General features: G+C 42.8%; 3 protein-coding genes across 4 annotated transcripts in view; 2 read left to right on the forward strand and 1 right to left on the reverse strand.

Moving 5' to 3' along the window:
• LOC117257404 (sulfotransferase 1C2A-like) overlaps nucleotides 1–17,034 on the reverse strand; it is a 46,247-nt gene extending 29,213 nt beyond the window's left edge. Inside the window, exon 1 of the mRNA XM_078168319.1 lies at nucleotides 16,919–17,034. The gene's annotated coding sequence lies outside the window, so the exon portion shown is untranslated. The remainder of the gene's footprint in view (nucleotides 1–16,918) is intronic.
• On the forward strand, nucleotides 1,872–20,875 carry LOC117256636 (von Willebrand factor A domain-containing protein 1-like). Of its 2 annotated transcripts, none has more exons than XM_078168311.1 (6): nucleotides 1,872–2,586; nucleotides 13,950–14,489; nucleotides 14,653–14,931; nucleotides 16,958–17,233; nucleotides 17,473–17,757; nucleotides 17,878–20,875. In XM_078168311.1, exons 1-6 carry the CDS (start codon nucleotides 2,502–2,504, stop codon nucleotides 17,895–17,897), a joined length of 1,485 nt encoding a protein of 494 aa, XP_078024437.1. In that variant the 5' UTR covers nucleotides 1,872–2,501; the 3' UTR covers nucleotides 17,898–20,875. The 2 variants fall into 2 exon arrangements, with proteins under 2 accessions (XP_078024437.1, XP_033482059.1); XM_033626168.2 differs by having other exon boundaries at nucleotides 1,879–2,586; nucleotides 17,470–17,757.
• Nucleotides 20,876–22,151: 1,276 nt separating this feature from the next.
• Nucleotides 22,152–25,581, forward strand: ora3.1 (olfactory receptor class A related 3, tandem duplicate 1). The gene is made up of 4 exons (XM_033627725.2): nucleotides 22,152–22,433; nucleotides 22,718–22,981; nucleotides 24,927–25,172; nucleotides 25,364–25,581. Exons 1-4 carry the CDS (start codon nucleotides 22,152–22,154, stop codon nucleotides 25,574–25,576), a joined length of 1,005 nt encoding a protein of 334 aa, XP_033483616.1. The 3' UTR covers nucleotides 25,577–25,581.
• Nucleotides 25,582–25,789: the final 208 nt, after the last annotated feature.

Here is a 25,789-nt window from a genome sequence, read left to right on the forward strand (position 1 = left end):
CAGCATAAGTCCAATTGGGGTGGGCAGGAGTGGTGGTGGTTGGGTCCAACAAACACAGACTTTCACCTGAGAGAGCGGCATTTGCGTCCCATAAGATTCTAAAGCCAAACCCTGTTTTTTTCCCTATATGTAACCACGTCTTTTTGTTGCCTAAACCCAATTATGTGTGTTAGTTGTTGAAGGAAAAAAAAAGTCCATTCACGGTGTTGTACTGACATAGTGCATTTATTTTGAAAGAGACTGTATGTAAACGTTAAATTTCCTGTGAAAACAGACGTGTAATTTACAATGGATGTAACAGGCAGAACTTGACGAGGCGTCCCAAAACGTCAACAACCAACGCACCCAGGGTACCTTTTACGTCGTATCTGGATGTGGAAAGTCCATGACCAAACATCAATATGTGACGGGGTTGGAGTGAGACGTGTTGGCCGATTGGGTTGCTCTCCAGTAAATGTGAAGTTGGAGCCAGCTGCTGGTTAGTTTAACTCAGTGCTAAGACTGGAAACGGGGGAAAAAAGAGGGCCTGGTTCTTTACAGAGGTAACAAAATCCACCTTCCAGTTTCTCTAAAGCTCACTAGCTGGTGTAATTCGTACAAAAAAAGCGTTTTTACAGTGGAGGTATGTGCCAAGCCAGCTGCTTCCTTGTATTTCCAGTCTTTGTGCTAAGCTAAGCTAACTACCTGCTGACAGTAGCTTCATTTTTAGCATACAGACATGAGAGTGCTGCGAGTGCTCCGGAGGGAGCTCGGTGTAGAGCCGCTGCTCCTTCGTGTCAAACAGGGTCAGTTGAGGTGGTTCAGGCATCTGATCAGGATGCCTCCTCCTGGAGAGACTGCTAAGCATCTCCTGTTAGAGGTGTTCTGGGCACGTCCAACTGGTAGGAGGCCTCGAGGCAGACCCTGAACATGCTGGAGGGGTTACATATCTCGTCTGGCCTGGGAAAGCCTCAGGATCCTTCAGGAGGAGCTAGAAAGCGTTGCTGGGGAGAGGGATGTCTGGAATACATTGCGCAGCCTGCTGCCCCCAAAACCCGGCTTCAGATAAGCGGTTGAAGATGGACGGATGGATGGATGGAAATTAAAGTGCTATCATCCTTCTCATTTAACTCCCCAAGAAGACAAATAAGTGCATCGCCTCAAAATGTTGAACCATTCCTTTGAGTATGCTGCTTCAAGAAAATTAAAGTATATCTTAAAATGCCCGCCTCATCATCATCTGGAGATGAGCAGATATGTTGTCTTCAACCAAAATAAAAAGACACCAGGACTGATGAACCTGCAGACTGTCTACGTGAACAAACTGAACTTCTGCTGTCTAGAGATACCAGCCTGGTATGTAAGTAAGGATTTTTTAATCATGTATCAAAAGGCAGAATCAAAGTATGCCCTCTACAAAATGTTATCTCTCTACTATCTGTCTCCACCTCACCATCCCACGCCCATCTCATCCTGCACCCCGCACACTGAGACAAGTGGAATAAAAAATAAAAACGCTGTCATGTTCAAGCAAATTCTGATTATGCGCAGTATTTACAGTGAAGAAACAGACGCTGTGTCTTGGCACACACAGGGCACTCTCATCTCAAGAGGGCACATTCAGTCAGTGCCCTTCATTTATTTAGCCTTTTATCTTTATCTGCTGGCACACACCCACACACAAACACACACGTGCAGGGACACGCCATGCCAGTAGCCTGCACTCCATCCAAGTTATCTTTCTGATAAGTGGCAGCTGTGGTATTTGCTGTAATCCTGTCTAATGGACCGGCTGAATTGGCTTCCTTGCTGCTGCTTGATCCAAATGGGTGCCCCGTTACTGTTTCTGAAAGCGGGGTTCAGTTTTGCGTTCAGCTTGAGGGGCTTCCTGGGCGTCCCCAGAGAAAATGAAGACCAGATCAGTTTCACTGTTATTCCTCCAGTACAAGATGTACAGGGGAAACAGATGAGATCATTCTTTTCCCTTGCAGCTACAGCATTAAATTCTGGCGTGCTCATGATGAGATTTTCTTGGGTCCTCTGGGACAGGCAATGTATTGCATGGGTGTGTATTTGGCCAGGTGCCTGTGTGTTTGTGTGATTAAGTGTGATGGCCCCTGGACTGACTGAGGAAATTACAATGCAGGATGAAAACAACGACCATCAAGAAGCATCTGTGCTTTAATGCCCCATCAAAGACCAAACTCCAGCAAAAAGTGACAATAATTTTATGTCCTGGCTCAGCAGCAAGAGGAGGAGGAGTAATCTGGACGAGAGAGTGACTTGGAGACATTAAAGGGAATCACTGCACCGCGTGAATACTGCAGTGCGCATGACGCAGGTGTTCGCCGAAAAAAAGTTTGGAGGAGAAGCGAAACTCTGCGGAAGAGGCGACGTGAGTGCACAATAACACAGACTGGACCAACTGTGACATCTGCGCAATGGGCACCGATGAAAGAAGACCCGGTGTTGGTGATTTCACCTGCCTGTGTTGTTTCTGATCACATTCATATCGCTCAGAAATGATGAAGGGCTTTTTACTGCGCTGTGTTCTCCTCTGGGCGATGTTGCAGCGGAGCAACACGCAGATTGCTCTACCTGCCACAGGTGAGTTGATAAAATAAGCTACAATACAGACATGAAATAGAGCAGGCACATGGCCGAATGAAACATGGACAGTAAACAGACCAAAATATGCAAATGAAAATAATAAGTTGCGATCTGCTTCTTCTCCGGGGTAAGATAATGGAAAATTAGATGTTTTTTAAATGGAGTCTGGGCTGAAAGTTTTTACCTTATGTTGAAACTCGCAAGTTGTGCAAAAACACTCTAAAACTTATGACAACGTTTGAGTAAAATACATAAACATTTTTGTGTGATGTTTAGTGAGTCAGAGCACACGGGGTGGCATAAATAAATGCTGGTTAACATTCATTGACATTTAATATGTATCAACAGGCCAGGATCATTTCAGGCAGTCTGGTTGAAACAAGTTGACACATGGACAGTGTTGTCCCACAGAGCTTTAGTTGGGTGGTACAGACATTGCATAATAGTGTTTCATTATTCAGGACAGGTGATGGGTGTGTCTTTGTATGTGTTCACAGTGTATGATCTAATCAATACAGTGGTCTAAATAATCACTGTTACTGGCTTCAATATAAAATCTCACATACTTTTAGTTCTCTTTACTGGATCACACATTCACAGCACTTTAACTCAAGTACCACTTCAGCTTTAGATGTACCTCACTCAAGCATCTTAGTTTAATACTACATCCTTCCTCTCCACTACATTTTATAATATTGTGCCTTTTGCTATCTGACAGCTGTAAAAACAAAATGCATGATCGCTATGTAAAACATGATGCAGTGTTATTATACTACCCAACATTAAAGAATAACTTGAGCATTTTTCAACCTGGGCTCTATTTCCCTGTGCAAATTGATCAAAGAGACTGATGTGAACAACTTTTGATATTGGTCCAAAATTGAGGGAGCTGGCAGCCGCTGAACGAACTGCAGTGGAAGCACACGGGGCAACTAAACATCATCGCTGTATGTCCATTAAAAGGGGTTATTTTTGCCACAGAGTGGCTCAGATTGTTATTATAAGTGTCTGAAGTGTCTCTTTACCTTTCACTTGATTCAGTCTGTTTGTTATTGCCCTGTTAAGCAGAGGTGTCCTTTGTAAATATCACAAGCTATCACCAAATGTGTGTGGGAGATTTGGAGAGAGAATATTAACTGAATTAGCGTATAGAAAATGTATTTTAGTGTTGTTAAAAGATTTTCAATATCATAGATGATTATCTACCTGATTTTAAATGCCTCTCGGGCCTTTGAATTCTATCGCCGCCGTCATTTGTGACGGAGAAAGTGGATGAGGAGAGAGAGAGAGAAAAAAGGCAGCAGAGGTTTTTATTTTACTTTTTATTTTACATTACATCTTGCTGATGCTTCTTGATATTACACTGTCTTCTTTGGTGCTGTAACACTGCAAATTTCGTAGCAAATGATTATCTTATTAGAAAAGACAATGTGTAGAGGCTCGTACAATAAGTCAATTCATCCATCCATCCATTTTCGTAACCGCTTATCCTCGTGAGGGTCACAGGGGGGCTGGAGCCTATCCCAGCTACACCCTGGACAGGTCACCAGACTATCACAGGACTGACACATAGAGACAGACAACCATTCACAGTCACATTCACACCTACGGCCAATAACCTATCCCCAACCTGCATGTCTTCGGACTGTGGGAGGAAGTTGGAGTACCCGGAGAAAACCCACGCTGACACGGGGAGGACATACAAACTCCGCACAGAAGAGCTCCCTCCTGGACTTGAACCAGGAACCCTCTTGCTGTGAGGAGACAGTGCTAGCCGCTGCACCACCATGCTGCCCTTAACTCAGTTCAATACAATTTTATTTATAAAGCCCAATATCACAAATAACAATTTGCCTCAGAGGACTTTACAGCATATGACACCCCTCTGTCCTTGGACCCTCACAGCGGATAAGGAAAAACCCAAAATGTCAGAAACCTCAGGAAGAGCAACTGAGGAGGGATCCCTCCTCCAGGACGGACAGACGTGCAATAGATGTTGTACAGAACAGATCAACATAATAAATTTACAGTATTCCCCATGACAAAATGATACATAAAGAGAGGGAGAGACATAACTAACAATACCATTGTCATTTATAGCCAGTAGGGAGCCCATCTCCTTGATGTATAGGAAGGGCAAATGTAGGAATAAAATGTAATAAAAATATTTTATATGTAGGTTGTAAAATAGCGAAACATAAATATATTTTTTCACTACGCACACACTGTGGCAGAGGTAGCATTAGCATGTTGATATCACTTTTTTATTTTTGTGAATGTAAGCTGAAGAAAATAGGTAATCAGTCTATACAGATTTGTCATGAGTACTGAATTAGTTGATATTTTGCACCTGCTAATCATTTATTAATTGATTGTTTTTGCTGTTATTCTGCATGTTTTCAATTGCAAGGTTATGCAATATCAACATGATGACTCTAGCTAATAGCATTAGCCTACCTCCACTGGTCTGCAGCAGGTATCATCACCCTTTAAATAGCAGTTTTCTTTAGGAAAATAACACTAAACTACATTTACTGTGAACTACTCTGATTACTATACTCTCACCAGAACTCACACACGGTTTCAACTGTTGTTTACCTGCACAAGTGACATCTCGTAACAACTTGTGATCTCCAAAAAATACTTCTGCTTAATGAGGCAATAACAAACAGACCTGATCAAGTGAAAGGTAAAGAGACAATTCAGACATTTAAAATAACAATCTGAGCTGCTCTGTAGCAAAAATAACCACTTTTAATGGACATACAGTGATGATGTTTAGTTGCCCCATGTGCTTCCACTGTGGCTCATAATGCAGCTGCAGTTATCCTTTAAAATGCTACTTGCACATTAATGCATCAATAATATTAATCTAATAATATGTATAACACTCACATCAAGCATTTGTCTGCATAATAAGTATTTTTACTGCTAACTTTAAGTACAATTGCTGATAACAGCTCTGTGCTGGGAAGAAGATCCTTTACTTTTTCCTCCACTGCAGGTGACGTCAGATGTGTTTTTTCATAGATTTAAACTGGAAGAGAGGCCAGCTGGCTGAACTGGACTGAGGTTGTTTTTGTGACTTCCTATGGAACAAATTATCAGGGTGTGTTTACTGACACAAGCTATGGAAAATGTCACAATGTCCAAATTATGACACCATTACTACATACTGCAGCCAAATTGGACCTAAACCAGATTATAGAAACATATGCAAGTGAACAGTGCGTCCACCAGCACTGGTCCGCCCTTTAACATCCACAGCTGCATGTGACTGAATTAATTTTCAAAGAGAAGGGTCAAAATCTGCAGAGGTTGACATATCCTTTTGGGAGGGGTTAAACTTTGTTTGGATTAAACAAACAAGATATAATGTGTTGATTAGTGAACTTTTGAGGTGTTTGTAGGTTTTGTTATTGTTGGACTAGGGTTGGGCGATATTGAAATTCCCCTCCAGACAATATTGCTTTAAGAAAAACAATATACAAAATTATCATCCAAAACAAGACTGAAAAGAGAGATGCACACAGGTATAAATATATTAATGTTGCAACACCTGTAAGGGGCCACAGAGAGACGAAGAGAGGCAGTAAGTGCTATTTTACATGAGGGAAAGCTGAGATCGGAAAATCTGATCAATCGGCTTTTGTGGTTATTTTTCTTACACGTTTTACTGCCGTCATACAGTCTCACAATCTTTGACTGCTATATTTTGTTGCCCTACTGATTGAGGGCTGACTGCTCATCTGCTGAGAGTTGTGGTCCAGTTGCCCTTTGTGGGCGGAGTTGGTGGCAGACGTGTGTTTTGTTAGATAGTGAGTTTTAAGGTGGGTGTGGAGATGTGTAATGTTTCTATCTTTAGTCCTGACTTGTTTGAACATAGCTTACAGATGACTTTGTTCATATTCTGTGGCTCTCCTGTTTTTTGTTTGGTTTAAAACCAAATAATTGTCAAATAGGTGTATTTACATTCATTTTGCTAGCAAGAGTGGACATCTTTCCTGCTGGAAAGGGTCCATGTCATTGGTTCAACAGCCCATTGGTTCGACATCCCATTAGTCCGACTGTCCGCGGTACTGAACGGCTCGCGGCGGGTGTATGGTGCGCCGCGACCAGCTTGAGGCGGAGCAGGCTCACGGCTTATGAGTTTGTCACTTTCTTTTTCATTTTAACCCACACCATGATCTTTTCCTGACCCTAACCAAGTGTTTTTTGTGCCTAAACCTAACCAGACCTTAACCACAGGGCATCATGATGATTTCAGAACGGACTTCGGAACAATGAGTTTAATATGGTCGGAACAATGGGATGTCGAATCAATGGGCTGTCGAACCAATGGGCAGTTCCCGCTGGAAAAGGGGTACATGGGTAATTACATACATTGTAATGGTACATGTACATGGTAATTTTGAAATAAATAAATAAATGCAGAAGAAGACGTGAGCAAACAAGCAGATATAGGTAGCTTATATTTTGGCGAGTGACATCATTAGTCAAATGTGCGATAATGCTCCGACTGGTTGCAAATCGACAGCAGAAGAGGAGTGCTGTGTTTGATTTAAGAGAACACGACCCTGTCATGTGTGTGTACTAACGATGGTACCTGATTTTAGACGCAGACAGAGTCGTATCAATCAACTCATCTAACTCTCAGGAAAAAAAGCAAATAATCGTATCAGCAGTTGTGAGAGCTCTAAAGGTAGAATAGGAAGAGATCAGAGATAAAAAGCGGTGCCGATTTGTGCTGACCTTAATGTTCCAAATTATGTCAGTAATACAGGTAAACTGTTTATTGCTTATGTTTTATTCTTCTCGAGGAGCAGACAGAACATTACTGTGTTTTCTAAGGACAGCAGGATCTTTGTTCCTAATGTTGACTCTGACATAGAGGAAGCTGAGGTACTTACAGGTGGCCACAGCTAATTAAAAGTAAATATTTTGACTTACTGTATTAGCTTAAGTCAGAGATATCCCCCCCCCAGAAAAAGCACACATGGAATGAGAGGAATTTTTAATTAATTTGCGGTTTCACTTTTCTGGATTAAATCTGTAAAAGTTTAAAGGGCAGCAGAGCGACACACAGTTTATGTTTAAACTGTTTTAGATCATCAAGAGTTTAGAAGTAGCCTGCGTTGATTTTGATCCACCACAGACTGGATAGTGTACCATCTGTCTATTTGATGTTGGCGCATGTTGATATTGCACTCAGTACTCTTCACAGGAAGCATTAACATATTTTTCGTTCATCTGCGCAGCGCTGCAGTGTGGCATATGGCCTGGCAAAGCTTGAAACCAATTAAATGACAGATGACATGCTCAAGTCTCTCTTTCAGACACAAATACATATTCACATGTGTTTCTTCTCTGAGGAATGCAAAGACAGAGGAATTCCTCTGCATCTCCATCAACAACTCTAATCCAACCATCTCCCCTCACCAATCTTTCTGTCTCATTTCTGTCTTCTCTGTCTGATCTTCTCCTCTCAACGTCTCCTCTTTGCCACTGTGTGTATATATAACTGTCCACAGAGGTTTCACCTCTTTTCCCTGCAGCATCTCTCCCCTTGTACTCTTTGTAAGTTATCTGTGTTTCATTAAGACGCTGGCTGACACCTCTTCCCTTGATTGTGCTGTTCTCCTTCATTTCCTCCTGCCTGCTTATTTTCCCGCTGCTTTATTTTCTGCCTCCCTATAAAAGTTTAATGATTATGGACCACTGCTGCAATAAAATAATGGGTGTGTTCTGCGGAGGAGCTGCAAATGGAAAAGACAGAGAAGTGTGAACGATATGGAAGAAGTGAGGCAATAAAGCAGATGTGTACATTATGTTAGGGACAATTAAGAATGGCTCTATTTGCATTGGATTAATTCTCATAAAGCACACACACTTAATCTGATCCTGACGTATTTGTTGTTTATAATCGGTGATGGTGTAAGACTAACAGCCTATTTTATGGAGGGATGCTCCTATTTATCGGTCTAACATCAGTATCCGCCAATGTTCACCTTATTGACTGCCAGCTGCCTATCAGCAAATAGGAAGACATTCACCAATATCTGTGGTCGAAATAGGGCTCGGCGTCCTGTCGTCCCGGGCACAATAGACAACTTATTTGGGATAAATAAAGCTATTTCCTGAAATGCCATCAGGACAAAAGGACACAGTAAACTTACTATTGATGTGTCAGAGGATGCACTCCATTGTTTCCCTGGTAATGCTGCATTGTGAACAACAAATCTGGGTTGAAATTGGCAGGAGGAGAGCTAGTTAACATTAGCTGTTAGTTGCGAATATTGGTAGCCGGAACAATAGCTAACCGAGGTTGCATTGAGTTCAGGCCCCCAGGAATGCTGCTCAGCCTTGCAGCCAATTTTTCCCAGTGGCCACTCGTGGTATTGCAGTGAAAAAAATCCCCATTTTCCTCATAGACCACCATTATAAAAGACACACCTGTAAAACTGTTGACAGACCCTCGAACTGCAGCCAAGGTTTAAGTATGACTCTTACTATCATGAATTTTTGAGCCATGGTGGTTTTATATTTGTAAAACCTTACTTTTCGAGAAAAGCCATTTGAAAACCTGAGAAGTCATCACAATGTGAAGTCTATGAGCCTAGTGGGAACTTGCAGGTGAGGCCAGTGGGAGAAGCACTACTACTCATATTCAGTGGGTCGCATACCACGGAAGTAAACCTGGAAGCTAGAATTTTTTTGTTGTATGTGTCAGGTGAGTATGAATAGGCGCCATCTTGGGATCCGGTATCTAGTTATTGTTATAAACCTATGATTAAGATACCTTGTGGTATGTCCAAGTTCTGTTCAGTTAAAATTAGTATTTGGTGAAGGTAAATTGTAAGTTTATCATGATGCGTTCAAACTGAGTTCGTTTGAACAACATAAAATAGTTCTAAGAGAGGGAATATTTCGTAAAAGGCTTTTGAAGCAGGTACTTTTTAAAAAAAAAAAAAAAAAATTTTCTTGTGAAAGAAGGTTATATTAAAGGTTGTTGCATAAATTTCCATGATTTAATTTGTGCTTATACAAAGGTTTTGTAATAAGGGACTGAATGACTTTAAAACAGTTAGTTTTTTTTTTTTCCATGGCACAAAACTGGGGAAACAACAAAACCAAAATGAACAGCAATAACAAAAAAACATTGGTATTGGTTCTCGGACAAATTGTTATTATAAATATCGTTATTGTTCCAGAATTTCACAATCAGTGCATCTCTAATTTTATGACCTGTTGGTAGCAAATGTACCAAAAGTCACCTGCAGCGAGGGAGATTATCACACTCAGTGGTTTCCAGAGTGAGTCACCAACATACTGGACACATACGTGATTGTTCAGGATGATGCTTGAGGGTAGAAATGGTTCTTAGTGGAAAATTATTCCACTAAGACGACTTCTTGACGTCAAAATGAAGCACAATTGCTTCTGAGAAATGATGAAAGGTGAAGATGGGAAAACCAGTGTATGTTCATTCAAGTGGAGAGCCCCCAATATGTGGGATGCTCTTTCTCATTTTCTCTCTGTGCTGCTTTTTTTCTGTCACTTATTTACTGGCAATGTAAATCTCACTCTGGTTTCATAAGACAAATCAACTCACCCATTCTCTTTAGTCTTTGCTATCATAAATCCTCTGCTGCATAGCTCCATCTAAATATTCTCAGTGCAATATTTTTTTGACATGTTTTGATAACACTGAGCAGATTGTTCCCAGGATTTCAGCACTGTGCATGAAACAAGACGCCTCATTTACCTGTTATTGCCTTTCATTCTTTATAATCTCACCCACGGTGCCTTAAATCAGTGTCCCTTCTCTTTCATGGCTGAGATATTAATATCGTCATGAAGGGATGATTCATCACTGCCAAAAGTTTCTGATGTCCTTTAGGGTAGGCACCTCATAAATCCCAATGTTTTATGAAAATTCTATGTTAACCATTAATTAAAATCTTGCTCATTGACTTTGATCCTGTGTCTAAAAAGGGGGTGATGCTTTACTTTAAAGGTGAATTGTGTAGGATTTAGTGGCACCTAGTGGTGAGGACTGCAGATTGCAACCACCTGAAACTTCTCCTATGTGCCAAGCATGTACCAGATGATTAAAACCAGTAAAAACACTGAATAAAGCAGTTTTATGTTGCAGCACAGTGTTTGTTCGATGCTCTTCAGAGCCTTGCAGAGGAAATGTGAATGGCCCTGTCTAGAGCCAGTGTTTGATTTGTCCATTCTTGGCTACTGTAGAAATATAGTGTTAAAACATAGCAGACTCCTTGAATGAGGACCTGCTCCCTGTGTGGATATAAAGGGCTCATTCTAAGGTAACGAGGTAGGTAACACAATGATTCTTATTTTAAGGTGACTATAAATGAATGAAAAGGTATCTATCATTATATTCAATATCCCTGCCAATGCTGGATGAAGGATGTCCATTGGTGCATGTGGCACCAGGACAGCCTAGGTCGCAGGTCAATGATTGACTTTGTAGTCGTATCATTTGACCTGCGACCATATGTTCTGGACACTCGGGTGAAGAGAGGAGCAGAGCTGTCAACTGATCACCACCTGGTGGTGAGTTGGATCAGGTGGCAGGGGAGGACGCCGCGCAGACCTGGCAGGCCCAAACGAGCAGTGAGGGTCTGCTGGGAATGCCTGGCGGAAGAACCTGTCAAGATGATCTTCACCTCCCACCTCCGGGAGAGCTTCGACCGCGTCCTGAGGGCTGCTGACGTCAACTGGGGACATTGTCGGGCGGTGGAAGGAATACTTTGAGGAGCTCCTCAATCCCACCAACACGTATTCCAGTGAGGAAACAGAGCCGGGGGTCTCGGGGGAGGGTCATCCAATTTCGGGGGCAGAAGTCGCCGAGGTAGTGAAGGAACTACGCGGTGGACGAGATTCACCCTGGATATCTCAAGGCTCTGGATGTTGTAGGGCTGTCCTGGCTGACACGCCTCTGCAACATTGCGTGGACATCGGGGGCAGTGCCTCTGGAATGGCAGACCGGGGTGGTGGTCCCCATCTTCAAGAAAGGGGACCAGAGGGTGTGTTCCAACTACAGGGGGATCACGCTCCTCAGCCTACCCGGTAAGGTCTACGCCAGGGTGCTGGAGAAGAGGGTCCGGTCGATAGTTGAACCTCAGATTGAGGAGGAGCAATGTGGTTTTCGTCCTGGACACGGAACCGTGGACCAGCTCTTTACCCTCACCAGGGTGCTGGAGGGGGCATGGGAGTTCGCCCAACCAGTCCACATGTGTTTTGTGGATTTGGAGAAGGCTTACGACCGTGTCCCCAGGGGCATCCTGTGGGGGGTGCTCCGGGAGTATGGGGTTGGTGGCCCTCTGCTAGGGGCCATCCAGTCCCTGTACCGAAGGAGCACGAGTCTGGTTCGCGTGGCTGGCAGTAAGTTGGACCTGTTCCTGGTGAGGGTTGGACTCCGCCAGGGCTGCCCTTTGTCACCGGTTCTGTTCATAACTTTCATGGACAGAATTTCTAGGCACAGCCGAGCGGTGGAGGGTGGCAGGTTAGGTGACGGGAGGATCTCGTCCCTGCTATTTGCGGATGACGTGGTCCTCCTAGCTCCATTGAACAGTGACCTCCAGCTCTCGCTGGGATGGTTCGCAGCTGAGTGTGAAGCGGCTGGGATGAGAATCAGCACCTCCAAGTCTGAGGCCATGGTCCTCAGCCGGAAAAGGATTGCCCACTCCAGGTCGGAGAGGGGGGGTCCTGCCTCAGGTGGAGGAGTTTAAGTATCTCGGGATCTTGTTCATGAGTGGGGGTAGGATGGAGTGGGAGATTGACAGGCGGATTGGGGCGGCGTCAGCAGTGATGCGGACGCTTAACCGGTCCATTGTGGTGAAGAGGGAGCTTAGCCAGAAAGCGAAGCTCTTGATTTACTGGTCGATCTACGTTCCAACCCTCACCTATGGTCACGAGCTCTGGGTAGTGACCGAAAGAACGAGATCGCGAGTACAAGCGGCCGAAATGAGTTTCCTCCGCAGGGTGGCTGGGCTCAGCCTTAGAGATAGGATGAGGAGCTCGGACATCCGGGAGAGACTCAGAGTAGAGCCGCTGCTCCTCCACATCGAGAGGAGCCAGTTGAGGTGGTTCGGGCATCTGGTAAGGATGCCTCCTGGACGCCTCCCTTGGGAGGTGTTTTGGGCATGTCCAACTGGGAGGAGACCTCGGGGCTGCCCCAGGACACGCTGGAGGGATTACATTGCTCGGCTGGCCTGGGAACGCCTCGGGGTTCCCTCGGAAGAGCTGACGGAGGTGGCTGGGGAGAGGACTGTCTGGGCTTCTTTGCTGAAGCTGCTGCCCCCGCGACCCGGACCCAGATAAACGGAGGACGATGAGACGAGACGAGACGATCCCTGCCAATGTATCTCCCTAAACCCTACACACTGAACCTTTAAAGCTGCTATTATTAATATTTTTATGGATCAAATTAACTTTTCACGTACACAAAAGTGTATGAAAAAAATTGGTTTCATGTTGACAAACTCACAGAGAATTATCACTTGACTCTGCAGTGTTAGTGTCTTTCAGCTCTTTGTTTTGGTTTCCCGGCCCGCTACTTTACTGTTCTGATTCACTCTCACAGCTCTCATCAGCTCCATTTTCAGGCCCAGTAGGCAGCTGTGCCAAAAGCCCTAAAAACACACAGTATACTACCCAGCAACAAACAGCAGAGAAAATTAGTGACTGGGGAACACAAAGAAGCATTTAACAGCCAAAGAGCTAAAATGAGAGTAAATATTGGACTTGTATTTGCCTGTTGGCCAGAAATGTGACTGCAAATCATAGACTGTATAAAAATAATGGATTTAGCCACCATGACATCACATACTGGTTTCTGAACTCCTGTTTTGAAGCCTTGAGTCTTGTCACCATCTTGGATTTATGGAGCCAAAAGTGACCATTAGCACCAGGCTGTAAACGTGTTTATTTCTGCTGTAATTTTGGGCATTTTAACGTGAGTATTTATGGGGGTTGGCTCGCTTCTGGAGCCAGACTCAAGTGGCCACTCAGGAAACTGCGTGTTTTGCACTTCTGTGATGGCTTCTTTTTTCAGCCCCGGACATTGCCACTTGCTCCAAATGAATGCTTACATTGCTCTGTATCTCCTGGGTGTGTAATGCAACTGTTTGCTAACAAGATCGGCATGTTAACATAATTATATTTCATGTTGACAGCTCCCAAAAGGCCATGAATAAATAAATAAATTAGTCAGTGCAGGTTTGAATGCTGTATGGTGGCATAAATGTTAAAAACTAGTAAAGCTGTCATTCAAAACAACAATGACCCACATATTGAAATGACCATTCTGTTTTTCTTCTTGTTGTGCACAGTGTTGAACTGCTGTGAAGGGGATATACTCATTCTGCTGGATTCTTCAGGAAGTGTAGCAAACTACGAGTTCGTGCGCCTGCTGCACTTCACCACCGAGCTGTTTCGCCCCTTCTCACTGGGCCGTGGGCACGTAAGAATCGGGCTGCTGCAGGTGGGCACAAAGCCGAACCTGGAATTCGACCTCGACGTCCACAACAATCAAGACAGTCTGCAGAAAGCTCTGCAGAGTGTAAGGCAGCTGCAGGGAGACACCAACACTGAGGAGGCGCTAAGAGTGGCCCTGCGGCTTTTGACAGAGACAGACGAGGATGTGCCAAAGATACTGCTGTGGCTGACTGATGGTGTGCAGCCTGGAGACGTGGAAGAGCTGATGTCTGAGCTGAAGGCGCGGGGAGTCTATGTGTTAGCTGTTTCTACAATACATGCCAACTACCAGCTGTTACTGCGTTCAGTGACACCTCCAGTGGAGTCTCACCTCTACTTTGTGGACATAGAGAGCATTGACATCATCACAGAGGACCTGAGGGAGGCCATTATCAGTATGTCTGTGTTTGACATGTGAGGTTCAGCACAGTAGAAGCAGTGGATCCATGGCAGATATTAGACAGACAGAAAAGTGATATTTAACTGTAAAATGATTCAGTTTCTACATTTTATCTCACCATGCCCCCCCCCCTCTCTTTCCTGTCATGTTATCTACAGAAATAATTCGTGCAGAACGGCTGCGCGTTGTTCACTTGACTTCCCACAGTGCCGTGCTGCAGTGGCGTCCCGTTCTGACCAAAGACAGCGGTTACTATGAGCTCTCTTACAACTCTATGCAGGAAACAGACACTAAAACTAGACGGGTTCTCCCAGGCGACTCCAGCTGGGTGGAGCTGACCAACCTGCAGCCTGATACCACCTACACAGCAACCCTGCACCCAGAGTCCAACCAGAGGCTGTTCAACACACTCTCTGTTAACTTCACCACACTTCCTGGTGAGAGGATTTAGAGAGATTTCCCTTTTATAAACATGTGTCTTGATAATCCTGTAAAGCACTAAAAAAAACACATACTTCACTCATGGCAAAAAATAGAAGACTGGAAAAACTAGACAGAAATAAGTGAGATAAAAATCCATTCTGTTAGTTTTACTGTTAGTATTCAATCTTAGTTTTCTCAATTGTCAGTGAATTGTAGATGTTTGAATTTCCATTCTTACGATAGAAATATGTAACAAAACTGGAGATCCAGTCATACAGCAGGCTGACTACATGCCAAAGAAGGTTGATGGTTTGTTTCTAGACAACAAACATGCCATTAGAGAGCCTTTTACAGCATTTTTTTCTGTTTCCTGTCTGACATTTAGAGTTTGTATCAAAGGGACCCTTTTTTTCCCATGTTTTTGTGTCTAAGTGACTAATGGTAAAAAAACAGCTTTTGAAGCTGGTCCAGTATTGAGAGAGACCACTTAAGCTGCAGCGGTGAAAAAAGCTAAAATGTAATCCCTATAGGCAATTGAGCGCCATCAAAAAAGCTAATACTGGTGTTAATGTAATCACTACGGGCAATTGTGCACCATCCATTTACATCCACTAAAAGTATTTGTTTTTCTGACAGGTTCAGATTGGCCCTGTTTCCATCGAGCAGTACGGTACGGTTCAGTTCGGTACGCTTTTTTTTCTGTTTCCACTGTGAAAAGTTGTGAATGGTACCACAACTGTTCCCTACCGTCCTCATTTTTGGTCACCCCTCTGTTGGGGTACCTAGCGCACAGATCTGGTACTAAAAGGTGGGGCTGTGAACACTGCAGTCTGTTGATTGGTCAACAGTGGACGGTCACTCTGCTCAGGGCTGAGCTGTGGCTGGTTTTGAGGCTCATGTACCCACTGTTCATACTGTGGAGAGTTTTATTAGTAAACTGTAACTATAAAATGATGACTATAAAAGGATGTTTTGCTGCCACTCGCAGCAGCTGTTGTCGGAAGTAAAAAATAACTGGGTTATGAGAACTGCACCTTCTCACTCTGAGCATCCTGTGGGCGCTGGCAACACTAAACCCCTGAGTTTGTCTTAGAAGGATTAAATGTATAAACCCGCTATTTTTACATATCCCATGGAGAGAGACTCTCACTGCAGCCTGTTTTATTTTGTTCTGAAAATGTCAGCGTGGAGCCTCGTTCTGTGGACAATAAACTAGGTGCAGACTGATGAAGGAGGAAATACAGTGAGTGCTGGACGGAGCAGTCAGTGACAACAACCCCGCCCACATATAAGAGTACTGTTTGCGGTGGAAACGCTAGGGTCTAGATACCATGAAGGGTCACTCTTGGTTCCAAAGGTACCATACTGAAAGTGGAAACAATGCTACTGTGATTAGGAGTCTCTGACAACATGACTGAAAAGATCCTACAGAGAGATAAAACATTTTTTCATACCTTTTACTGGTCTTTTTGTTACTGTGACCAAATCTCACCCAAGGAGAAGTCTCGTTCTGAAATCTTGTGAGAAGAGACTTGCTGCAGGAAAAACAACGGTGGAATTGTTGGTGAGAGTTGGAGTGAGGAGTGCCAGGAAGAGTTTGTTGTGTTGGTGTATAGAAAGTGTAGATTATTGTTTTCAATGCCATGGCTGAACATTTCTCAGATTTCCATAATGTTGTCAGACAATTGCAACAACGATCTGAGACTGTCAGTGGAAAAACGACGGAAATTGATGGCTCTCTGCTGCCACTAGGGATTACTAGTAGCTTTTTCACCGCTGCAGCTGGAGTGGTCTCTCTCAGAACTGGACTAATTTTAAAAATTGTTGTCTCCATTAGTCACTTAGACACATCAAAGTGGGAAAACAGAGTTCAGGTTAGAAAATACCAAAGTTTCCCATTAAGTATGATATTATTTCATTCAACTCAACAGGTGCACACTAGGTTTGGAGCTAAATCCATTATAACAGACCTTAATTTGCTGCAGCCAGTCACCATCTCACCTGTGTCTCTTGTCCCCCCTCCGCCTCTGTTCGTCTCAGATGTTTTAAGCCCTGCAGTGGTCTCTGTGTCAGACTCTGGCCCTCGTCAGATCCGTGTGGGCTGGGGTCCCCTGCAACCGGCTCGAGTCCAGAGATACACGGTGGAGTATGGAGCTTTTCCAAGTGGACACGTCCGCACCGTGACCTTACCCAGCCAGCAGAACTCTACCTTACTGACAGGCCTGGAGCCGGGCACTCAGTACCTGGTCACAGTCAGCGCTCTGTATGTGGACGGAAAAGAAAGAGCCATGTCTGTGAGGGCATGCACTCAAGAGGGTACGTTTTCAGTTTGAGGTTTGTATGTTTTTGTGTCTTTCAGTCGTTCTCCCCTCCAGGTAATTTGTTTGTTTTTTTCAGTTAAAAGCATTTGTTCTGTTTGTTTCTCTTTATTGAAGGCTGACCTTTAGAGTCCATTCATGCATCATGGCTACTTTTAGATGCTGCATCAGCTTCATTTGATCAGGCCATTTAAACCTTTCCCTTGCTTTCCACTATGTTTTTTTCTCCTGCAGCAGCTCTGCCAGCCTTAACTGACCTTAAGCTGACCCCAGTGGAGCGTCAGGAGGTGCAGGTAACGTGGAAGGCCCATCAGGAAGGTTTGAAAGGCTACTGGCTGAGCTGGGAGAAAGAAAACTCTCACAGATCCTCCTCGAAGCCCTCCATCTCCTCCGTCTACCTGCCTCCTAGTTCTCTTTCAACACGTCTCACACACCTCGCACCAAGCAGTCGAGTGTGTGTGTCCCCGGTCTACAGCTCAGGCCGAGGAGACGGGCTCTGCTGCACTGCAGAGAGACACACAGGTTGGCTGAGCTGACTATTATTATCTGCTTTTTTCTTAATTCCTGCAATTATGTTTATACATTGTGGGTTTGGTTCATTAAAGGAAGTGTAATTTCCCATTTGTCTCGTCTCTCTGATAGATACCAGGCAGCGGGGTTAACAACCAGAGTCTGCAGCAATCAGGCAGCTGGAGCAAAAGCAGTGGGTGAAATGGAGCATTTTGAGTACTGGATGCACTTGATAACTTGTGCAGGACTGAATATTATTATGAATATTATTATTCTATGTTAAAATGTTCATCTTGAAATGAATTACAGTGACTGAAAAGGCTTTATCGCATAACTCCAGCCCTCTGTCCACACAATGGCTGAGAAAAATCTGGCATAATTATTAATTTTTATCATCAACTTTGCAGGAAGGCTGCGCACCGCAGCACCACACATTTGTTCTCACATATCAGTCAGGAACATAAACAGTTACAGAGAATGCTGGTAGGCAGCGTTCACAGTTTGTGTGAGGAATTTCTGATATTGCCAATTATTATTTATTATTATGATTAACAGTCTGTAATGTCAGCCTTCTCTTAAACTGGACTGTTACATATTTACAGCTGTATTTACTTGAAACTACATGAAAATGCTCTTTCCTCGTTGAAAGTTCTTAACGTGGTAAATGTAAAGTGTTGCCCTGCTCTGTATTTTCCTTTCCAGCGGTCCTGCTCATCAGAATTGCTGACATCACCCGTCACAAGTTTTAAAGATCTAGTGTGTAGGATTTAGTGGCATCTAGTGATGAGGTTGCAGATTGCAACCAACTGAATCTTCTCCTGTGTGTCAAGTGTGTAGGAGAACTATGGTGGCTGATGCAAAAACGTGAATGGATGCATCTAGAGCCACACCCCTTCAGAAATTACATAATATGCACTACACATCCAATCTGATGTGTACTATTGTTCAACCAGGGGCGTGTATAGACACTACAGGCAGTGTGGTTGCACTAGGACTCATGGGGTGGGGGGGGGCCCGTAGCGAGAGTGTCTGTCAAGAGCAGAGAGCGGGCCCTTGGAAGTGATTCAACTTGCCACCTCAGAGATATGCCTGTGTTCAAAGACAAATACACATTAAAATACAAATGCTGTCATCTACTGCCCTGCGTTACTCTGGTGACCGTCCAGGATGTATTCCGCCTCTTGCCCTATGTCAGCTGGGATAGGCCCCGGCCCCCACGCAACCCCAAAAGGATAAGCAGTTACGGGAAATTAATGAATGAATGTATATAAACCAAAAATAAATTATTCGAAAAATCCATTTAATGAATAAATTCTTATCTTATTTGTTTTTTTTGTCATACACAGATTTGCAGTGTTGATTGGTAAAATGTGTTGATGTTGTCCAACGTCAAATCTGTATTTGATCATGTGACGATACTATAAAACATACGGTAGTTGTTTCGGCGCAAAATATGGCACTCGGTCTCGTCAAAATACGGCGCACTTGGGCCCATCTTATCTATCGTACGCTACTGTGTTCAACATACTTTTGCAGAAACACCCAGTAGTATGCGTCTTTTCAGACACACTGAGCTGTATTTACCACGTGATTTCCTGAAAGCCTTCTTCTAGGTTGGAGACACATGACCATGGTAACCTGTGCCAACCTCAGCTCTATCGGTAATATAAAAACAATTTTAAAACTATATTACGCCTAGCAAAGTCAAATCTTAGACTTCCTGCATAGTTACACTGAGTCATTTAGTTACAAAGCTGTCTCAATTGCTGTCCGTTTTAAACGTTGTCCTCCACACATTGCATTTTGGGATATTTATGCTAAGGTTTTGGGCATACTTAAAAAATCTCACATACTATTTTATCGTACTAAATAACAGCCCCAGTGTTTGGTTTGTCCATTCTGGGCTACTGTAGAAATAACATGGCGGACTCAAGGAGAGAGGGGCCGCTCCATATGTAGACACAAACAGCTCATTCTAAGGTAACTTAAACACAGTGATTCTTAGTTTCAGGGAATTATACACAAATGAAAACATTATTATGAATCTTATATACCATTTCTGCCATAATACCCTCCTACATCCTACACACTGGACCTTCTATAGCAGTAAATGATATGTTTCTGGGTCAAGGCTTGGCTCATCTGAGAAATGACTATAGTCTGAATGGAGATTTGGTTACAATGCCTGACACAAGATAAGCTTGAGGAAATTACATGTTATCAGTACAAATATTTGAGGTACCATAAACCACAAAACACTGTGTGTTGTAGAGCAAAAGCTGTGCAATTAAAAACACAAGTGCCCTGATAAACTGTGACCTGAGATGCTGAACCACATAATTGCATTTAGTTTTCACTTCGTTTAAATTGGTGAAAAAGAGACAATGTGATGTGAGCATCAATTCGGAGGTCTGGAACTACAGAGCTACAGGTCTCCTTAACCCCTTTAAACCTTAATACGACATAATGTTTTCAATTTAATGATGTCTTGTTTAGCCTGAAGCTGAAGAAGCTTTGAATGCCATGTTAGAGGACTGCGACCTTGCGTGTTAGTCTTTTTCTCAAATTGATGCTAATTCATCCTTTGAAACTTATAAAAGCAGTGTTCATTTTTGTCTAAATGATTTGATATAAAAGTTGTTGCTACACACAGAGTTATCAAATCCATGTAGGGGATGCAGGCAACAAATCATTGTAGTGATACATGCTGGCAAATATTTTGGAATTTTTTTTAGTATATGACCAAATGTCTGCTTGTTTTCTGTCATTTTGTTCATTATATGGAAAAACTCAAGCATGAATAACTCAGAAAAAGCTTTTTTTATGTCTGAACAGACACCTTTATGACTGTCTCTTGGTTTCACTGATGTACATTTAGCAGCTGTGTCGTGTGCCACACAGGCGGTATAAAATCAGTCAGGTGTGTTTCTGCGTTACTGGCAGTGAGACAACACAGAGTGGTGTGGTGCCTGAAGATAACTGTTGTATTATATGTTACCGGCTTTGTAGATAAGACTGAATTCCAAATTGTATCTGCATCCTGTTTCTGTACTTTCTGTACAGTGCCCATAAGTATTAAGTGCTGATAGAGAATATGTACTGTGAATAAATATATTTATATATATTGTTACTATTTGTTTTGTGTTTAACTAAATATGCTGTTGAATTTGTGGCCGGGTTTGTCTGGTAAAATGTTTCTCTAGGCAAATTAAAAGACAAGAGAAGGATGATTCCTATTTAAAGTATTTGCACAGTGTCCACAAGCATTGGATTTTTTTTTTCTAAATTGGGAGGGAATAAAAAAAATCTGTGTTACAAATGTTTTGTCCTCTCTAACTGGTTGTTTATGGGGCCATCTAGTGACTGTTGGCTGCAATCAGAAAGTGCCAACTGAGTAAATGAATTTCATTACGTCTTCTCATGTGACATTCTCTTTTAGCATGAATAAAGGTTACTAACATTTGTTTTATCACTTCACTTGAACAAACACAACCCTGTTCATGCAACATATTCAATCTGCCCAGATAGGATGTAATGGATAAGACTGAAACACTGTTTTAGAGGGCCTTTCAATGACAATTAAAGTACTCACTGATGTAATTTGTGTTATTGGTACAAATATTATAGTAAAGACATTGGTGTGTTTACTATTTTTGCAGCGGTAATAATAAAAGTTCAGGCAAAACACACCTAACCTAAATTGTTCACAAAGCAATTCAGTTGCCAGAGGAAAATGTTGGTGTTGTACGTTTCTGCAAAAGACATGTTACTTGTTGGGAAATAAATTTGTCTGCATTGTTGCACCTTGCAAAACCTTAACAGCACACACACCACACATCCATGCATTGTTTTAATCACTGATGTCACTGATCTCCACACCTGATTCTTTATTTTAGTTTTAACCCTTTATGTTTTGTTCTTTTGCTGAAAACCTACCCACAAGCAAGAACATACATGCACACATACAAAAAGGCTCACACTTCCCAGAGGATGACCGTGAAACCAACCAAGTTGCAGAGGAAAGCACATTTCATTCAGGGAAACTGATTAATCTCCTGTGTTTCATTAACATGCTCCTCCAGCTCCCCAAGGCATAAAACATTGTGTTGCTTTTTGGCTTTCTGGCAGCCTAACAGGGATTGTCTTACCAGGCCGTACCACAAAGACACCTCTGCTGTCAGATTTTGGTCGTGATGACACACACGGGATCGTTGTCTTTCATTGGCCCCATGAGGGAGTGTCTTTAGTTAGCTGACTGCACCTGCAAAGATCAAGAAGCACAGGTGGAGTGAATGTACTGGTGTGTAACATGTAGGCAGCATGCTGGAGGATGTAAGCTGAAGATGGAACATGCTTTACGACTTTTCATCAGCTGTTAAAATTTCATAGTCAAAGTTGTCGAGACGATGGCTGAAATGAACGGCCCCATGGAGGGTGAAGACACAGAGCTGGTGGGGATGGGACTTCGTGTCTCTGTGTCCCCTGCACAAACTGCCTTTTACATCCTCCTGGTGATGCTGGGCATCCTGGGTAATGCCACCGTTGTTGCGGTGATTGGTAAGAGTGTAATAATGGACCGTGGTGGGGGACGGAACTCAGACATCATTATCATTAACATGGCACTGTCCAACCTGCTGGTGTCTGTAATGAGGAACACGCTGCTTGTCATCTCAGACATGGGACTCGAGGTATGTGGTCTTTTGGATCAGTTGTTTTAAAGATTGCCAGTGAGTCACTGTCTAGTTAGATCAAAGGGTGTGTTGATTTTGAAGAGGAGGATTTGTCTGGAAAGTTTGTGTTTTTTTCCTTCCACAAACCTAAAATAGCTGAGACGTTAAGCAGACATGAGGTGAAGGAGAAAGTCAGTAAGGTTTGAGAAAAAGACCTCTTCGTATCTCCTGGAGAAAATTGAGAGTATATCATATTAGTCAGCAAAAGTTTGTGACTATACACCTGTCTCTTTCTTTTACAGCTGTATTCCTCCAAAGAGTGGTGTCAGTTCCTTATGGGTGTCTGGGTGTGGCTGCGATCAGTCAATGTGTGGTCAACGCTCTTTCTCAGTGCGTTCCACCTCCAGACATTGAGGCGTGTGGCTCCTACCATTGGGAGCCTTCACGGGCCCCGGGGCCTTCCTAAGACCCTCATGCTGAGTCTGGCCCTTATCTGGCTTGTCAACTTTATTTACTCCATTCCTGCTCATATCTTTTCCACTAATGGGGACATTAACAGCACAGAGGTGAGATGCATTGAATTCAGTTATAGGACCACACCTGTTTTGTACATCATCATGTACACTTCACATGACAGCTGGTCATTTTGTACACCATGCTGCTTTGTTTTAGAAATGTTAATTTACTTTTTATTCTATTAGAGGCTGGTTTCCATTTATTTATGTACAGGATGTCTGTCAACACAGAGAAACCTGCTTCCATTGTGTGACCCATCACAGTAAACATCAATCGTATTTATTGTTGTTAAAGTAATTACATAGATTGTATTTTTTTTTTAATGGACAAAGCCAATATGACGTCACCTATTGGTTTGTGAACTCCCCTTTTAAAGCCTTAAGTTTGGAATTCTGACTATCCCTATTTTAAATTTTTAGAAGTGATCAAATTTGGACCAGGCCCCCCGAAAAGCATTTGGCCTTACAGCAAAAAAGAAGCGTTTTCCTCATAGGCCAACATTATAAAAGAGATCTGTAAAACTGATGACAGGACAGTTCGAACTGCAAACAAGTTCAGTTGTGAATCTTATCATTCCAATATATTGAGCCATGGTAGTTTTATATTTGTTAAAATTTACTGGAGCTGAAAAAAGCAATTTAAAAATCTGTGACATCATCACAATGTAAAGACTATGAACTGAGCAGGAACTCGTGGGCGGGGCCCGCTGGAGAAACACTACTGTGCATATTTAGGAGGATACTGTGGAAGTAAACCTGAAAGCTTGAAAACTTTTTTGGCATATGCGCCAGGTGAGCAACTACATTGGAATGAAGAGGTGCCATCTTGGGGTCCTTGTTAATATTAAAATCTATGATTTGGGCAACAGTGTGGAGCTAACCCTAAGGCTAGCAGCTAGCTTGGTTAGCACGGTGCATTTACAGCTATGGTTAACTGTGATAATGCTAATACTAATTTTTGCTATCCTAAAACCATTAAACAAAATGTACTAAACATGAATATCCAAGACCTTAGAGGGTCTTTCAGTACAACCAAACACTAAACAAGACTTTTTTAGGCGACCAAGATGTTAGTTACCTTCATGAGCTGAAAAAGCAACGGCTACAACTATGCCTACACTTTGTGAATCTGGGGTTATGGCATGTTTATGTTACCTAATCAACAGTGCCGCCATGGTAATGGACCGAATCCTCCTGTCACTCAAAGTGGCCATGCATAACTTTAAGCCTTAATAAAAATTGAAATGGTTGTGAAAAAAAATTACCCCCACACAGTTATCATGAAGGGGGAAATTAGCCTTAGAGACCAAATCAAAACCAAACCAATCAAAACTGTTTTTGTTCCAGGCTATAAACATGTTTATTTCTACTGTGAAGTTGAGCATTTTAACATGGGAATATATGGGGATTGAGACTGTTTTGGAGTCAGCCTCAAGTGGCCCTTCAAGGAACTGCAGTTTGTGGCACTTAAGTGTAGGCTTCATCTTTCAGGCCCGGAGGTTGGCACTTGGTAATAATGTTCTGTTGTATTATAGGAGTTAAGACTTGCAAAAACACTGGTATGAAACAGTGTATGGTACACAAAAAAGATTTAATGTGGAACAAACACGGTTTGATTGTATATACACACACATGCGATGGTCCGTTAATCCTGCAAAAAGTACTGAATTTAAATAAATTAAGAATTTAAAAAAATGTTTAACATGTGGATAGGTTCCTGATAATATCAAGGGAATTCAAGCTTTTTGCTGCATTAATCTCTCCCCTGACATGTGGTCCAGAAAATACTGAAATCATTTAGAGCAGCAGTGTAATACACTTCATCTGAAGTGAGAGATCTGCATTAAATTTCAAACACATCAGCCATAAAATATTTGAAATTTTTTAAAATATATGAAATAGCAGATGTTTTTCTATGGTGAGAATTCCCTAAATCGCTGACTATAATGTTCCACCCTCTTTCCTCCACTCCTCCATCTCCCTCCTCCTCTCTTAGACCCTGATGCTGGTGAGCAGCACAACGCGCCCCCTGCTGGGCTGCGTGTGGAACTTTCCTTCCAGCTACAGTGGCCTGGCCTATGCTACCACATCTATGGTGATCCATGAAACAATTCCCATAATACTAATGGCCTTTACCAACCTGGGCTCCCTTTACACACTCTACACCCATAGCAGGATGCGGAGTTCGGTGCAAGATGCACCTGTCATTAAACGGGTGCCTGCTGAGAGACGAGCAGCCAAGGTGAGGAAGAGGCCGTGAAGCCATGTTTATCATGTAGATGGAGAGTAATGTTTCATCTACAGCAGCACTGATAACTCATTTATGGGACAGACGAGCATGTACATCACTTATTTTACTTTTTTATTCGAGGCAAAGTGAACGTAATTCATCAGTACCGATTCCCTGAATCTTTGTGTTGTGTGTTTCTCCAGGTGATTCTCGCGCTCATAATGCTTTTCATTGCATCCTGGGGAACCAGCATTATCTCTGTCAACTATTTCAACTACAACCGTGGCTCCTCAGCGGAGTTTCTACTGGTCATTGCTCGTTTTGCCAACATCATCTTCATCGCCATGTCACCTGCTGTTCTGGCAATCGGCCACCGGCGGCTGCGTTCTTTCATCAAGTCAGCACTCTCTAACTGAAAGAGCCCCTGTGCAGCTCACACTATACTGCTGATGATGAACTATTGTTTGCATCAACTTCCCTTAAAAAAACATGTAAGGGAGGTTCATGGCAGTAGGTATGAATATGTGATGTTCCCCCTCATAAACATGTGTGTGTGTGACTGGAGTTGAACTGATGGACTCAGTGGAAGGGGAAAGTGGTAGAAAGTAAGTAAAGATATACTATAGTTA

Source organism: Epinephelus lanceolatus, chromosome 1, assembly GCF_041903045.1.
Source record: "Epinephelus lanceolatus isolate andai-2023 chromosome 1, ASM4190304v1, whole genome shotgun sequence".
Lineage (NCBI taxonomy): Eukaryota > Metazoa > Chordata > Actinopteri > Perciformes > Serranidae > Epinephelus > Epinephelus lanceolatus.